Raw genomic sequence first — 18,368 nt, 5'->3', positions numbered from 1 at the left:
TAGATGTCTGACACGTAGCCACATGCAGTTGGTTGGTTATTTGGTTGTGAAACAGTTATGATTAGATCACAACATCCACTCTAGGTACCAGGTGATGTACAGTATATGATGCTTCTCATTAAACTCTGTCTCATCGTGTGTTGCATGTTAAGCTTATTTCTACGAGCCTCTGGTCGATCAGAAGTTACTGTGATCTATTGCAGCGTGTTAGCACAGCTGCATTATAACAAAAGGTTTTAATCTGTTGGCTGTCTGTGGAGCTTTCAGAGGTCTGAAGGCAGAAGAGCACTCTTTTGCTCTCCAACCAAAAATAGGTGTAGAGGACACGGCTTTTTCAGTAACTTCAGCAGATTGCTTTTCACCTTTCACTTAAACAGCAAAAATGGCAATTTCAGCTCACTCTTCTTAGCAGAAGATTTTTAATTCAGCTACATCGGACGGTTTTCAAGCATGAACAGTATGTTTAAGGTCAAGTCAAAGCATCTCGACCTGATTTAAGTCACTTGATTGGTCACTTCAACTTGCTGGTGTGTTTTGGATTGCCGCATAAGTCGAGTGAGCTTGAGCTCAGGGGAACGGACTGATGGCCGGGCATTGCCCTTGTGGATTTTTGGTAGAGAGCAAAGAAGAGAAAAAGAGATAAAGAGAAGAAAAAAAAGAAAGAAAAGGAAAAAAAAAAAAGGCATACGGTGAAATGTGTATCCAGCAGTAATGACTGTTTCTCCACTTAGGTATGGCAGGAGCCCTCCACTACATATCAGAGATGGAAAACCCCGAAGCTTCGTGTTTCCCTGCCTTTGAACTTTGACCTGACAGCCCCTGACTTTGGATTACGAAGGGGAGGCTTAATATTTTCAAGTTAACTTTCCTTTAAAAGTACGCTGCTCAAAAAAAAATGAGGGGAACGTTTAAATCACACATTGGATCTTGATAAATGAAATACTCACTCTGAAAATCTTTAGTGTCATAAATTTTGTAATTATCTTGAGAACAAAATGATCTACTAACAGTGAGAACCAATATCATCCACCCTTTAAGGGTTTGAATTTAGAAACCACACCAAAAATCCAAGTTAAAAATAGGCTCGTCTGACCTGCATCATAGTGTGGCTCAGCAGTATGTGTGGTCCCCATGACCCTACATGCGCTCTTAGCTGATGTCTTTAAATCTTGTTCTGGACTTGGATCAAGGCACCAGTAAACTTCTGGACAGTGTGTGGCACTGTTTGGTGGGTTTCGATGGACCAGTGCATAATTTTCCTGAGAATCTTCATATCTTCATAACTGGCGTCAGTGCCTTCATCATCCAGGAACTGCCTTCATTCTCGCCAGCGGAGGACAGACATTGTTGTGCACCAAGAGGATCCCAGGGCTTGCTCCAGCATGAAGTCTGACATTAGATATGTGGATTTCATCCTGATACCAAACATGCAGGTCTGTTTCACTATTTCCCATGTGAACATGCTGTCATCATAGGGCACTAGTGTGAGACCTCCCAGTTTCGGTGGTATCTGAGAAAAATCAGTCATGAGGATTAAGAGGAGAGCATTGGTCTGTGGCTGCAACCTGCAAAACCATTCCCATTTGGGAGTTGTCTTCTTGTTGCTTTTCCATTGTTGCCACATTCATGGCACCAAAACAGGTGAAATTAGTTGACCATAGTTTATGCTTCCAAGAATCCTTGAAGCTTAATTGACTGTTTTATTCTGAGATCATAAAGTGTTCCCCTAATTTTTTGAGCAGTGTATTTTGATAAAACTTTCAGCCTTGGTCATGCGTAAGTAGTGACCAATATTAGACATTCAAACTGGAAATAAGTGCAACTGATTAATTATTTGTTGGATTAAAGACATGGTTAGCTTTTCTGTGATTAAAAATGTACAGAGAATGTTTTTGGACAAAACTACACATTCATTTATGGAGGTGTAGTAAAAATAAAAGAAGCAGTAGATCGATGGAGCGCGACCATCGTATTGCCTCTTTTTCTCTTGCTGAAGATAGACACTGGATCTGATGTTGGAACGCTGTCAGAACTCGCCTATAATGTGCTGAGAAAAAGACATGGACCTCATGGCTCCCCATCAACACATTATTGCCAGCTGGGCTTGGTCACAGGAGCACATTCTAAGCACTCAGCCTTTAATATTGTAGCACTTAGGCCAAGAGAGCAAGTGTGGGTGTGTGTGTATGTGTGAAGATGTGCATCTCTGTCAAATGAACTAAAGCTGTTGTGGCATGCTCACTGTTATTGGCTTTTGGTGCCTCATTGTGTGTCAGTGTAGTAGTTATTCTTCCTGTATTTAGGTGTGCTGTTTCAGTTCTTCATGTGTTGATCGCATAGTAGGCAACATGTTTCTTTGCCCTCTTTTATTTTATTAACAAGTATAAAGTAGCTCCGTGCTCTCAAGCTGACCGTCAGCTGTAAAGTCTGTCTGCAGCTTTTCTGTTATAAAAATACATGTTCCAATTATTGCAGTGATTCACAGTTTTAGTGTCAACTTTGCAATAGATGTCATAACATGTACTGTATATTTCGGCAATACTGGGCTTTGACTAATTTCGATCTTTTTAAAGGCTGAATAATTGCCTAGCATACATCTCAAAGAGGGAAAAAACATGAGCCAAGTGCAAAACTGAATCAATTTGGTTTTTGTGAAATAAAAACAGGGTCAAACTTGTATGTACTGGCTCGAAAATGTTCAAACATCTGCTTGGATTATTCAGCCCAGTGCTAATGAAAGTGTCAAAACCTCTTCAATTCCTCTTAGCGACTGGCTGTATGTGGTTTCTTCTTTTTGTCTGGTTTTGTTTGACACCACTGAACAACTTAGTAGTCTGTGTTCAGGAAAAAGTGTATTTCGGATCTGAGTTATACAAGTCAGGTATATTTATTAAAGAACTATAGATTCAAAAATCAGCTCAAACAATTGGACTACATCACATCCACTTTGCTATGGTCTTAAAAACCTTTCTTTTCTTTTCTTTTTTTTTTTTGCATTTTGAACCAATTGCGGATGAAAATTACTTCTTCATTTATACAAGAAAAAATGATTTGCAGTTCCTGGTCACAATTCTTTCAGCACTGGTTTCATTTTGGTAATGGATCTGTTGGAAGAAGCATGACTATAAGGTTCAAATGGTTGAAAGTTGAACAACATATAATTCAGTCCATCTTCTTCTGCTGATCCAGGGTTGTGCTAAAGCAGAGAAGCCCAGACCTCCCTCTCCCCGGCCACCTCCTCCAGCTTGTTGGGGGAACACCAAGGCGCTCTCAGGCCAGCTGAGAGATATAATCTCTCCAGCGTGTCCTGGGTCTGTCCTGGGGCCTCCTCCCGGTGGCACATGCCCAGAACACCTCACCTAGGAGGCGCCCTCGAGGCATCCTTGTCAGATGCCCGAATCACCTCAACTGGCTCCTTTTGATGTGGAGGTGCAGCGGCTCTACTCTGAATCCCTCCCAAATGGCCGTACTTCTCAACCTATCTCTAAGGGAGAGGTCAGCTACCCTTCAGAGAAACCTTGTTTCCGCCACTTGTAACGCGTTCTTGTTCTTTTGGTCACTATCTACAGCTCCTGGCCGTAGGTGAAGGTAGAGACGTAGACCAACCGGTAAATCGAGGGCTTCACTTTTACACTCAACTCCCTCTTCACCACAACGGACCGGTGCGCCGTCTGCATCACTGCAACCGCAGCTCCAATCCGTCTGTCGATCTCCCGCTCCCTTCCCGTCACTTGTGAACAAGACCCACGAGATAGTTAAACTCCTCCACTTGGGATAAGAACTCATCCCTGACCACCCTTTTCCAGCTGAGGACACATGGCCTCAGATTTGGAGGTGCTGATTCTCATTCCCACTGCTTCACAGCTGCAAACCATTCAAGTGCTAGCTGGAGGCCATCACCCGATGAAGCCAACAGAGCCACATAATCTGCGAAAAGCAGAAATGAGATTCTGAGACCACCCAAGTGAAAGCCTTTCGCCACTTGGCTACTCCTAGAAATTCTGTCCATAAAAATTATGAACAGAATCGTTGACAAAAGGCAGCCCTGGCGGAGTCCATCACCCACCAGAACCAAGTCCGAATTATTGCTCGCTATGCAGACCAAGCAGCAGTTGTATAAGGCTCAAATGGCCCGTAGGAGTGGGCCAGACTCCCCATACTCCCAAAGCACCTCCCACAGGACACTCTGAGGGACACGGTTGAGTGCCTTCTCCAGGTCATCAAAACACATGTAGACTGGTTGGGCAAACTCCCATGAACCCTCAAGTGTCCTCTAGAGGGCAAAGAGCTGGTCCAGTGAACCACTACTTTATCGTGGTGGAGGGGTGTGTCCCAGGGATCCTAGGGGCTATGTTGTCGGGGGGCTTTTGCTCCCTGGTAGGGTCTCGCATAACATATTGGTCCTGGGTGAAGGACCAGACAAAGAGCGATTCAGAAGACCCCTATAAGTATAAAATCAAGGGAACAGTTCACCCTGCCCGGGATAGGGTTGGTGTTGGTGTGTCTATGGCGTTATTTTTGTGCCACTATTCTGAGCGCACGTAAAAAAAAAATATTGTAGGTGCAAGTGTTGCACTTTGAGGAAAAATTTATTTTGAGCGAAGAAAAGAAAAATTTGAACAAAATTCATTGCTGCATGCAAAAACTGTATTTCAGTGTTTGCTATTATACATACACACACACACACACACACACACACACACACACACACACACACACACACAATAGCAGCCCCTCTCGCTCTGGTTTTGCATTTGCGCTTGCTGTTGCTCGCGCTCTCAACATTTCTGCCCGTGCGCGCTCAACTCTTTCTCTACGCTGGTTTTGTGGCACAATCTGATTGGCTGTTCTGGTCTCCATTTCGGAATCCATTTCGTCCAAAACTCAAACGAGGCAGTGGCGGAGGAACACAGAGTGGCGGAGTTTGAAATATTATTCTTTCTGGGTCACAAAACAAACTTTTAAGATATTTTCATGCCAGAATGGTGCTGTGTAAACTTCAAATATCTGCTCGATTTATCAAGACATCACATATTTGCATATTTGCAGGAGTAAGGCATGAGACTTCTTCTGAAAGTCTCATGCCTTAAACCCTCTAGTAAACAATCTACAGTGCATCCGGGAAGTATTTACTTTGTCCACATTTTGTGATTTGATAGCCTTATTCCAAAATTAATTCAGTTCATTTTTTACCTCAGGTTTACACACAATAACCCATATTGACAAATGAAAAAAGTTTTCTTGAAATTCTTGCAAATGTATTTAAAATAAAAAACTAAAATTTAACATAACTTTTCACAACATTTGCCATGACACTCAGAACTGAGCTCAGGTACATCCTGTTTCCTCTGATCATCTCTCAGATGGTATGGTATGTCATGTTACAGAATAAGGCTGTAACATGACAAAATGTGGAACAAGTGAAGTGCCGTGAACACTTTCCCAATGCACTGTAGGTGCTGCAGTTCTGAAGTACAACGAGAGAGAGAAGGGTGTGGCTTGCCCTGAGGTGTTCCTATGGGACAACAAGAACAAAGACTGCAGGGGGGAAAAAGTCGTCATTCAAGCAACAAAGTTGTTAAGTACCAGTAAAGTGTGGTGATCATAATAATAATAATGGATTGGATTTATATAGCGCTTTTCAAGGCACCCAAAGCGCTTTACAATGCCACTATTCATTCTCTCTCACATTCATACACTGGTGGAGGCAGCTACAGTTGTAGCCACAGCTGCCCTGGGGCAGACTGATAGAAGCAAGGCTTCCCAACCCCCTGAGCCACGGTCGCCCCAATGTAGCTTCTTTCCATATTGCTTATGCTCCCTCTCTCTTTTTAATTTCATTTTCCAGTTGTTGCTGGTTTTTGAGCCTTTTTTGAGAGAAGCTTCCCCCTTACTGTGGCCTTACTTGCATCCCACAAGTAAGGTCGTTGCCCAAGGACACAACGACCAGGACAGAGAGCCCAGGGATCGAACCGGCGACCTTCCGGTTACAGATGCGCTTCCCAACCCCCTGAGCCACGGTCGCCCCACAATCTGTGACCACTGATGTGGGTCAATCAGACCCACATCAGTGGTCTGATTGAGGAATGTCAGGAACCCAGGCTGAGGTGGTTTATATTTGTACGTTTTATAAAAACAGCAGAATTATGAAATTGAAACATGAATACCCGCACAATCACTAAATATCCAAGAAGTTGAATATATGGGTCCGTAGTGATTCCCAGTGTATTAAAAATCTTTCATTACAACTTGATCTACATCATGTCACAAAAGTAGAAAACAAAACGTTGCACATCAAGTGTTGAGATCAGACTGAGGCCTGCATCTCCCAGCCCACAAATCAGTGAATATGTGTACTTAAAAATGAACATTGGAAATTAATATTTTTTTAAATATATCTGGATAAAAGTGATGTAGATCTCTAACTTTGTCTCTAAAGTCCTTAACGAGCTCAGGTTTTTTGTTTTCCTCACCGTTCTTTAAGTCTCGGGCTGTGTGGTACCAACATGGAGTTACACTGATACTTTTTTGACAAATTGACAAATTTTTTCATTTGTCAATATGGGTTATTGTGTGTAAACCTGAGGTAAAAAATGAACTGAATTAATTTTGGAATAAGGCATCCAGTGATCCCGACAGCACATGAATGCACATAAAATGCCTCATTTTTCGCAGAGATCTGTAAATGAATGTCATTGCATGAAAATCTGACTTGTAACAATGTTTGTGTTGATGTGTCAGTGTGTGTCTGCACTCACTGGCTCCTATGTCTAGGCTCATTATGTGTGTGCTGAAGACTGGACATTGAAAGAGACAAAGTTTTAGACACGTGTTTGTGATTTATTTGCCCTCGTTCTAATTAGTGTTCATATGAGTGTCTGTGTTTATTTTTCCTCATTAAACTCCTGGACTTCAGTGACTTAGCAGCAAGTCAAATGTCTTAAATGTTTTAATCTGCTTAAAGTTATTGCTTACAAAGTGACAGAATTGTCTGTGATTTTGTTTAAAATAAAGCTGAATAGAGCTTGTGTACCTCCTTTTTAAAAATTTCCTTGGTTTTTTTTACACATTTAGTCATATATATGTATATATATTTTGGATCTGATAAAGGGAGAAATTTACATTACACTTTAGCTAGTAATGACTTCATGAACTTTTTCACGAATAATTTTTAACCATTAGAGAAAAAAATGCTCAATCATCTCACAGATGTAACATTATCTACAGCTACTTTCAGTACCATTGATATTCATTTTTTCTTTTGTCTTTTTCTCCAATTGATCTTTCTGAGTTAACTTCAGTAATTCCTCCAAACCATCAACGTGTCTTTTAGACCCCGTTCCTGCAAGAATGCTCAAAGAAGTCCTGCCATTAATTAATGATTCAATCTTAAATATGATCAACCTGTCTCTAATAATCGGCTATGTACCACAGGCCTGTGCTAATGCTCAAATGTAGAGTCTGACACAACACAAAGATGTGTGTCACATGTGTTGGCAACCTTATAATACACTACTTATAAAGGCACCAGGAGAGTGGCCTACAGCTGAGAGCATTTCCTGTGGAGGGTAGGAAATGTAGGGAAAACCCTAGTGATTGCACAGTGGTTGCCCATCTTTTATATGTACAGTTATGTGCAAAATTATAGCAGTTTAACATTACTAATGTGTTTAAGCACTGATTTTGGCAGAAATGATGAAACAACATGGGAACAAATTCATGACTAGGTGTAGCAGAGTAATAGCCAACCAACAGACTTAACGCACATGGCATGCATGCTGCTAATTGGGGATGTATTCAAATTAATAGCAGTGTGGAGCTAAGTTAGGGAGGTCATTCAATCTGTGAAGAAATGGGTGTCAGTTATGGCCTTTATTTAAGAAAGGAAGGCAGCAGATGCTGTACCTGCTGGTTTTAGCCAGCTCAGTGAGTAAAATGGGTCGTTCCAGTTGCACTGAGGGAAGAAGAACTTTGATCAAAAGGTTGATTGGAAACAGCAAAGTGCCTCATTTCATTTTCAGTTTATACTGTAAATGTTCCAGAAAGGAAAAACAGTTCATGTTTACATTTGGGATTGAATGTGCACAGCTCCCAGTGCCTTTGTACTGTGAGATTATTATATTATCTTATGCCACGTTATACCCCTAATTAAAGATTGTGAAATTATTATGTAGTTTTAGTTCGCATTATTTTACTGAAGAGGTGATAACTATTAGATTTATTAGACTGATTTGTATTATATTAGACTGCTGGTTTATGGTGAATGAATGATATTGTTTTATGATGCATGATACTGCTGAGTTATAAGAAATACTGTTTTCAGAGAATCATGGCCTTATTTTTCTGATTACAAAGAGAACAGAACATACCGTAGAGGTTTTCTGCCCCATCTCATCAGGAGAAGGCCGTCACTTAGGCGCCATAATAGAGAAAGCATGTGGATGCTTAGTTTGGAGGGGGGCTGAAGCTATAAGAATGTGAGAAACGGTCAGACACGTTGAGATCAGGCGGACACCGTGCTCATTTCCCCTCCAGATGGTTAATGCTCAAAAGTGTTTGTATGGAATAATAAGAATTGTATGAATGAAAGTAATTGTTGATTGAGCATTTATACACCGAGTGTTGCTCATCCTTTAGCCCAAAGATCAAAGAATTGGATTATTTAACAGTATATATGGAAATAGGTGCTATTAGTAACATGGAATTTTTCATCTGTTGCTTTAACACACTGCTATTATTTTGCACATAACTGTATATATTCTGTTATTGGAGTCATCACCTTCAGCGATGTCACTGTGGTATATAACAAGAAAGATTCAAAGAAACAGGTCAGTATACCATCTCATTAGAAGTGACCTTTATTTACATATTTCACAATGTACAATGTACGTCTGAAAGCAGATGAAAAAGAGGTAAATGTGGGAGGAGAAAAGCAGGATCAAAATGCTTCACCTATTTCAGTATCTATTGCATAGTTTGAGATGATTGAACTGAATACCTTTCTAATATTGTGCTCCCTATTCCCAGCCCAACTGCTTGACACCAGAAACAACCCAGAGTCAATCTAAAACCTGCTCCTGGTTACCTGTGGGAGCCCAACACTCCCAGAATCACACATGGCCTCTAACTTCACACAAGTGTGTGTGTGCACATTGCAGAGGTTAACAGTGTGACAGCTCTCAGAAATCTCATGAAACAGTATTCACGATGTTGTCGTCGTGTATGTTGTGCAAACATAAATCCAATGGCAGTTTGGGCTCTGCTATTCAGCTGTACAATTGTTTCATGTCTGCTGTCAACCCAGAGGGTATCACATTGTTCTGTGTGATCGAAACGCATGGTGCGAAATTATAAATATAACTTATCTTAAAAGCATAATTCAGTTCTTTTAAAAGCACCACCAATGGTTGAAATACAATATCGATGAAATGTTGATCTCAAGTCAGATTACACACACACGGTTTCTAATTTCGCACAAACATACAATGCTTTATTCAAGTGATGAGTTGCTGGTTAACCATGTTTAAAAATGTCTTTATGTGCAGATTTTTGACCAATTTCATAAACAGCAAGGACTGGTAACGCCTGTCTAGGGATCAAACCTTGCTACCTTATGCTGGTATGATTATCTAGGAGGGGGACAAAATATCAGCAGCTACGAGTACTTACTGTACTGCAGTAATTTTGTTCTCAGACCTGCCCCCCTTCAGAAGCTAAAGAAAGATCCCACACTACAATTTTTATCAGTCATCACAAATAACAAAGGATCCACATTGTAAAAGTGAGAGTGTAGCATGACAATAAACACAGTAAAATCACAGTGATTCACTTTAGTTTCATGTCATATTTTTCACCTGGTGGGCCACACATCACTTATCGTCATCGATTGATATTTATTATATCTTTAAGGACAATTTTACATTAAAGCAAGCAAGTCCTGTGGATCTGTGCCTCTCCTCGCTTTATTTGTAATTCCACATGCATGAACTTTCAGATTTTGTAGCAACTATCATAATTTTGAGAAGCTGAATCGCTTAAACACTAGATTCAGTACCTGGTCCAAAATAGGCCACACCTGTTAACGTTTGAATTCAGGTGAAAGAACAGGTTGATCTAAAGAGCTCCCGAATTCAAGCATTGTACTGCAATGGGATGCCAGCGCAACAAGTCAGTTTGTGAAATGTCTTCCCTCTTAAAAATTCCACGAACAACTCTAACTCGTAGAATTCTGACTTTTTTCAGAATTCTGACTTAACACTCAGAATTCTGAATACTGAGTTTAAACTCAGAATTTCGAGTTTGAGGACAGAATTCTGACTTTTTTCAGAATTCTAGTTCCACTATAACCAGTTATAGTGGCTCCATGTCAAAGTGGTTTACGCATCTGTCTGTCAAGCAAAAGTTTGATCCTGGGAGAAAATACACAAAACTGTTTGGGGCCCACCAAATCAAATGTGTGTCGCTACCTGAAACAACCTAAAGTAGATTACTGCAGTTTTTGCTGTGCTTGTGGGTTTCCTGCTTCTTCAGCAGTGAATGAGCTACAGCCTCAGTACATACTCTGCTGAGAGTACCTACAATACCAAAAAGGGGGGGGGAAAAAATCACCTTTTCCAAATTTTCGTTATATTCAGCCATAATTACTCAGAGTATGTGTCAGAATATGTATACAGTGAGTCTGGAATATCATTAGCATACCGAACAGTGAATGGTTTGACAAAAGGCAATAAGGAAAGGTTCTTATCCTTGTAAATGTACAATATGTCTTTGATGTCATCACAAATCATGAATTAGTGCTGTGACACTGTGTGTTACACTGAACATGACTTTGGACAGATAATATTGTAGATCAAATCGTGGTGCCCTGCTCAGTGCTGACACTGATGGGCAAACCATATTATGCTCACAGACAGGTTCATGTGAACTAATGAGCATGTCCCAGTGTTCAAAACACTACTTAGAGCATCACTTGTTTTATGTTCTTTGTGTGCAGATTGTGCTGCTGCTGGCTCTGAGGTTTACTGACCATCGTGGTTTTAGCTCGATGCATTCTACAGCATATAATGTTGCATGGTTCCTGTACACTGTGCCCCAATACTGCTAACGTCCCATTTTAGCGTGCACTTACTGTCACATACAACCTTTAAAGGAACATCACTCAGTGTGAAATAACCAGATAAAACACAGTGTCCAGATCCCCTGCCTGATTAAAAAAATATAACACTAGCAGGGCATGCATGCTTCAACATGTAGGACTGATGGACATTCGGCAGCATTTAACTATTTAACACTCAGAGACAGCCTGAGATCTGCCCGCCACTCTCATGCAAACACACTGAGCCAGTAAATAAATTAAAACCACAGCATCAATAATACATAATTCCATTTATCTTCATCATCAGGTACCAGAGGTTGTGCAAGAATAAATCATTTGAACAAGCATCAAATCAAATTTTACTGCGCATAAATAATCAAGAATTGCTAAATAATAATTTAGGTCCATGTATTTTATAAATCTGCAGCTCTAATTTTAGGGGTTTTAATAAAAATGTGCAAACTAAGGATTGATGCATGTTGCAGCAATGTTATGGAAAAATGAGCATCGTAGCAAAAAGCTTGTTAAATAGAGGAAGGTCACATTTGCAGAGTATATGGACCATTAACATCCTCAAATAAGATGAATGCAAGTGATGGTTTCCTAGATGTGCCTGTGCTCTGCACACACAGTGACTCAGCAGGTCTGACAGAGGATAGAAGAGCATCGCTGCTGCATCTCCGACGCTGCACCATCCGTCACACAGCCATGGAAAATGCTACCATCCACATCCTGCATTCAGCAGTTCTGAACTGGCATATGTTGTTGCAGTGGTTATGTTAGTGTTCTGGTGTGCTGCTGTGTCTTCTGAATAAGTTTTTCTGCTTTCACTGATACACTGTTAAATCTGCCTTTGTGTTGTCTGACAACCTGACAGTCTGTAAGAAATCAGGCTAGACTGAATTTTACGAGGATGGAAAAGACATATCACTGCTGTCCCACAGACACACACAGTACTTTTACTTTAAACTGGGATGTAACTGTTTTAATTACCTGACAAAGAAAGGCCAATAAATGTAGTCAAAACAACAGAACCCAGAATGATGTAAAACTGAACGCATACTGACCCCAACCAAGCTTGACTTTTGACTTCGACAAAAGCACAGACGAGCAGTCAGACACAACAAAAAAACACCTTGTGTGTTCTTGTGTCAGTGGGACTGCGGGCTAAGGTATATATATAGGTATAAAGGTATATATGTTAACTTAATGGTGTACTACAGGCCATGTTGGTGAGTAATGCAAAATTAATGTAGCGAGTAGCATGACAAATGATGTGATGCATGACTTTTTTGAATGAGTACACAAACACTGTTCCCAAAACAACAGTAGGTGTTCCTGTTCTTACACATGTGCTGCCTCTCAGGCACACACATGTACCCAAAGAGCTCATCTCAGTGAAACTCAGAGAAGTGACACGCCCTCTCGTTTGTCCTCGCACTAAGAATCAAAATCTGACGCTGATGAAAAGAGTGACAATATAAATTGTGTTGAGGCGAAACTGTCACTGCTTTCAGGAAAATGAGCCACTGCCTGCTCGTTATGTCTTTACATGACTGGGAAAAACATCTGTAACATAAAATGGATCGTGATCTCATCGTTATGTAAAGAGCTGTTGCACTAAAATGCTGGCTACAGAAGGCATTTTCTAACTGACCTTTTTATAATTATGGAGCTCGCTGTCAGTATTTTCAGTTTTCCTAATAGAAGAAGAACCTTTAAAAATCAAAATGTTGAATGCACATGGCAGTTTCTTTTTCTGAGCGAGATACTGAATGAAACCTCCGACTTACTCCGTCCATCCTCACTTATCGTCAGTTCAGAAAGCTGGTACATACATGTGGATTCAGAAAAAGGAGGCCTCAGATGAATGTGTTTGTGTGTAGTGTGAGCTAGAAAGGAAATGGTGAATGAGTGACTGGTTACTGTGCTTTTTCAGTCTTTTCCACATGGGAGGAGAGTGTGTGTCTTCCAGTTTTTACATCAAAAAACCGCTGTCCACTGGCACGTGTCCCTGTGTGTCTAAACATCCTGATGATTCAGCCTCAGTGCCACATTCCCTTATTTCGTTTCATCCTCGAGTCCTTGCAGACATCACTTCTTGTCGCTGTTTTTAAATATTTGTTCGTAGGATGGTGGAGGATGGTTGCAGTACGACGGAGGTGGCGGATAGGAACCCATCATCATGTGGGTGGAGCCAGGCTGTGGCGGGTACGGCGGGTGTGTCATGGTAACCCCTGGGTCACCTCCTGCCAATCCATTCACCCCGAAGCCCTGCATGCTCCCTGGCTGCTGGGAAACTGCAGGAAAAGAGAAAAGAAATGATTCAAATGCTTTTCCTTTAAAATCTCAAGTTTAAAAATAGGCTGTTACGACAGCATTCGATTTCATTCTGGTATTCATATGTTAAATATTCAAAACCTTTTTCACATTTACTATAAACAGTAGAGCTCAGCCATCAAAGAACACAGTGCATCTATCCATGCCCCATAATCATGGTAAGAAAGTGACTTTTTTTTTTTTTTTGAAATTCTTGAAAATTTGTTAAAAATCAAAACTAAAATATAACAGGTACAAGTACATAAACTGGTCTCATGTTTATAGTAAAAATCTTCAGTGTTATTGTTATTCCTAAAACTCTCTGATAATCAGTAAGGATAGACTGCCAGTACCTCTGAATACCACTTTATTACTCACTGAGCAGAAATCCTCTCCATCGATCGTTTTTCACTACCACAGTTACATCACTGATTCCTTATTTATCTTTCTGCCTTCAACCCAAAGCCTTAAACAAACAGGGTGTCAGAGAAGATTAGAACAAGCAGGCTGAGATGCTGACTTTACTTTGGAGTTCATCAGAGAGAAAAACGAGTAAAAACGTCCTCCTCCGGGTCACCTTTTCAGAGAGTTTGACGCTGTGCTATTATTGGAATGTTCCACTTAAGTTTCTGCTTGGTTGACTGACACAAAGTAAATTTCCATCCATCCATCCATCCATCCATCTTCATCCGCTTTGTCCGAGGCCGGGTCGCGGGGGCAGCAGCCTAAGCAAAGAGGCCCAGACCTCCCTCTCCCCAGCCACCTCCTCCAGCTTATCCGGGGGAATACCAAGGCGTTCCCAGGCCAGCCGAGAGATATAATCTCTCCAGCGTGTCCTGGGTCTGCCCCGGGGCCTCCTCCCGGTGGGACATGCCTGGAACACCTCACCCAGGAGGCGCCCAGCGGGCATCCTTGTCAGATGCCCGAACCACCTCAGCTGGCTCCTTTCGATGTGGAGCAGCAGCTGCTCTACTCTGAGCCCCTCCCGGATGGCCGAACTTCTCACCCTATCTCTAAGGGAGAGGCCAGCCACCCTTCGGAGGAAGCTCATTTCTGCCGCTTGTATCCGCGATCTCGTTCTTTCGGTCACTACCCACAGCTCGTGGCCATAGGTGAGGGTAGGGACGTAGATCGACCGGTAAATTGAGAGCTTCGCTTTTACACTCAGCTCCCTCTTCACCACGACGGACCGGTGCAGCGTCTGCATTACTGCAGCTGCAGCCCCAATCCGTCTGTCGATCTCCGGCTCCCTTCTCCCATCACTCACGAACAAGACCCCAAGATACTTGAACTCCTCCACTTGGGGCAGGAACTCATCCCCGACCCGGAGTGGGCACTCAACCCTTTTCCGGCTGAGAACCATGGCCTCAGATTTGGAGGTGCTGATCCTCAGTCCTGCTGCTTCACACTCGGCTGCGAACCGTTCCAGTGCGAGCTGGAGGCCCTCACCCGATGAAGCCAACAGAACCACATCATCTGCAAAAATCAGAGATGAGATTCTGAGGCCATCAAAGCAAAAGCCCTCCGCCACTGGGCTGCACCTAGAAATCCTGTCCATAAGTGTTACAGGAAAAATGATTCTATGTTTCTTTACCTTCTTTTAAATGTACAAAGATGCCTTTTGTCTGCCCTCTGCCTATGGTTAGATTAGTTTAGAATTATCTTTTTAGACTTTCCCAGCAAACACATCTTGTTTCTGGGACATATTGTTTTAGATTGTTTTATCTTCCCTAGCTCTCTGCTGACGAGACTAGCACCATATATGGAGTTGTTTTATTTTATCTGTTTATTATTTGTTATCCTGTTCTCACTGTCTCTGTGCTCTGTGCCTATAAAAATTACCAAGCCACTGTGCATGGTGTGAGTTGTTCTTAGCAGCTCACCCGTGTACACGTTTGATAAAGAAAGTAACTTTGTCTCATTGTGTCTTTATTTCTCCTGGGTTTTTTACAGAGTTTTCCCCCAACATTTCTTGGTCCTTCGGAGCCGGAGCACCTCCATCGTGTCCCATCTCCGTGACCAGTCCACGTTGTTCGCCTGTCGACAGCCCACACACCAGGTGTGTGGAAAAAGACCAAGAGCGTTAAATTCGGGTCTTGGCCAACGTCTTAGAAAGCGACCCACGGTGGTGGGGCCCGATCGAGGTGGACCAGACCCAGCGACACCGACCAGGTAGATACAGACACACTGACACAATCTTGCGTAAAAGCGTATTTTAAATTCAGGGAATTTAAAATAGCGAAAGTAGCTCGTCGCGACTGGAAGCTCCCCACCTCTGTGGGTTTAAAGTAGCTCGTCGACTGGAAGCTCCCCACTTCTGTGGGTTAGGTTTGGAGCTCTGGGTAGCTCCCCCAGCTGGGTCTAGACAGGGTCTAGGGAATAAGTAGCTCGTCTACAGAAAGACTGGCAGCTCCCCTTATGATAAGGGTTCCGATCGCGCGAATAGGTGTGAATGTGAATGTGTGTGTGTGTGTGTGTATTGTTTTAATTAACGGAGCAAGCTGAATTTTCACGGTCCAATAAGAGACTGAGCTGCTCCTCCTGTGTTTTTTCTTTTACTGCTGTTCACTGACGTGCTGGTGAGTTGAGAGAACGGTCGAGTTCCGTCTCGTAAAGTTCACACCGCTTTTGGAAATAGTCCGAAAGTAGAAGGGCGTGTGAGCAACCACTCTCGTCTCTAATACCAGCGAAGGTGATAGCAGCTGTATTGTGTATATATTACTTAAACAAAAATAAGTAAATACATAAATAAGATGGGTAATCAAGCAAGTGAAATTAAAACTCACTCCTGCTGACGAGCAGTGGTGAGAAAAGAAAAGTCCAGACGCCGGACAAAAACAGAGAGAGATTTAAGAAAACAAAATATAAACAGTCAGAAGAACAGAATCCAACTGCCAGTTTAGTAAAACCAGAAGACGAGACACTGTGCAGTGCCCACAACCCTTTTAGAAAGCCATCACTCATTCCTGCAGCCGCATGTGCAGCAACACCCATATCAGGAAGAACTTAATAATCCCTTATTAAGTGAAAACTAGAGATCAAAGTAGTTTGAGGTAGTTTAAAAGGGTTGAAAACAGACCCCACTGAGTAGATATAAATATAAAAAGTACGAAATAAAGATAAACAAAGGGAAAATTACAGTAGAAATTATCTTTAGAGTATTTGAAATTAATAATAGCAAGGATAACAACCTGTAAAGTGATATTAACGATGAAACACAGTTGGCATGATGACCATGCCCAGCATGTATAAAATGAATATAAAGCAAATAATTCACACGAAAATATTTTAATAACATAAATAAGGTATATTAAGGCTGTGTCACTGTTCAGCCAAGGACAGTGTGTGAAAAGGTAACTGTCTCCACCTTGGGAAAAGGATGATTCTGCAGGTCATCTGAAGCCCTTGATGGATACAAAATAAAATATAAATAATATATTATAATAGACCTGCCTGGTCCGCCATGCAACAGAGAGAACAAATGTGACCGCAGATTGGATGAATTCACAATTATCTGTTTGCTGAATAAGATGATCCTAACTAACAAATTGGCTCAGTAGTAGTATAGTGGTACACACTGATAAAATATTATAATATGCTATTGCTGTTATATAAGACAAAGAGGATAATATTAACAATGACAATATTAATATGAAGAGGCACCTTAATCGGTTATGATGTGAGGTGGATAATTGTTAAGCAGTAGTCTGCATCAAGCTTAAGGTTTGCTGAAACTCAGTGTAATGACATGTGAGATGAAGACAATACAGAGAATAACTAAACTAATGAAGTGCATAGAGGCACTTGACCAGCTTGAAACCTATCATCCTAGAATGACACATTGCTGAGATATAGAGCACACCTATAATAACAACCAATAAGCAAAACCCTGTAGACAACAGCTACAACTACAGGATTGAGAAGCTGAATTAAATATGTAGACACTGCTAAGCTGATGAGCATGTTACACATTTTCTTTTCTTTTTATTTATTTGTTTCTTTTAGAGCAGAAGCTGCTGTAACACACCCAAAGAAAGACTCTAGGTCTGACCAACCGTCTCAGTCGTGGGCAAAAAGATGTCAGTCAATAAAATTCTAAAAGATAATTTATTGACGAAAAATATATCAAGAGATAAAAGATAAAACAGTCCAGTGTCCCACTTATGAATTGTATAAAAACACACAGTCCCAAGGCCAGAGCCAGCTATGCCACACAGCCAAGTTGCACTCCACATGTTGCCTTTAACAGGGTTAGAAGTTGTCCTTGGAGACCCACCACCCTGCAAGCATATAGTCAGTGGTCACTCAAGCCTCTGCAACCCTGCTGCCTTTAGGCTGTGGCATATAATAGGCCCTGGACTGCACAGAGAGACAAAACGATGCACTTAATATAAAATTCATAGCCCAAAACCCATCCATCCCATATCTGATTTCATCACATTACATACCTGCACAGAGAGACAAAACAACACAGCAGTGTTTGTAGTGTGGGCTATAAGTAGACCAGTGTATCAGTGCAATCAAGTACACCTGCCTCTAATTAGTCCAACCCCATTCCAGCCATTGGCTCACCAAAAATGTGACACACACAAAACCACTCCCAACCCAGTGCAACTTCACACAATAATATGGAGCTGAATTAACACAGGCACATTAGTCTACCATGTTACAAGCTGCATGCTATTAAAAGCCAACATATGCAGACTTCTGCCTTGTTCGGGTGGCAGCATTTTTCTTTTTTCTTTTGTGTCCTGACACGTTTATGTTTTTTGTTTTTGTTTGATTATTTTGTTGGTTTTGGAAACGAATTTAAACGAACTTGTGACAATACTTGAGAATCACAGTGACACATAGTGATTAGGCATATGATTGAAAAATGCCTAGGTTTAGAGCTGTGAGCTATGAGCTGTGAGCAATGCAAAGTTAAATATGTATATATATATATATATATATA

At 41.4% G+C, this 18,368-nt stretch overlaps 2 protein-coding genes across 2 annotated transcripts in view; one reads left to right on the top strand and one right to left on the bottom strand.

The window, feature by feature from the left end:
* The window catches only part of lancl2 (LanC lantibiotic synthetase component C-like 2 (bacterial)), a 28,684-nt gene extending 21,654 nt beyond the window's left edge, over positions 1–7,030 (top strand). Inside the window, exon 10 of the mRNA XM_085418062.1 lies at positions 732–7,030. Coding sequence (XP_085274188.1) covers positions 732–808 — 77 coding nt within the window. The 3' untranslated portion in view covers positions 809–7,030. The remainder of the gene's footprint in view (positions 1–731) is intronic.
* Positions 7,031–8,843: 1,813 nt separating this feature from the next.
* The window catches only part of vopp1b (VOPP1 WW domain binding protein b), a 29,458-nt gene continuing 19,933 nt past the window's right edge, over positions 8,844–18,368 (bottom strand). The window contains exon 5 of the mRNA XM_085418061.1: positions 8,844–13,395. Within this exon, the coding sequence (XP_085274187.1) occupies positions 13,190–13,395 (206 nt within the window). The 3' untranslated portion in view covers positions 8,844–13,189. The remainder of the gene's footprint in view (positions 13,396–18,368) is intronic.

Source organism: Rhamphochromis longiceps, linkage group LG9 (genome assembly GCF_057381845.1).
Source record: "Rhamphochromis longiceps isolate RC_006_pf linkage group LG9, R_longiceps_female_GT1.1, whole genome shotgun sequence".
In the NCBI taxonomy this organism is placed as follows: Eukaryota; Metazoa; Chordata; class Actinopteri; order Cichliformes; family Cichlidae; genus Rhamphochromis; species Rhamphochromis longiceps.
This window is presented reverse-complemented; position numbering and strand designations above follow the sequence as displayed.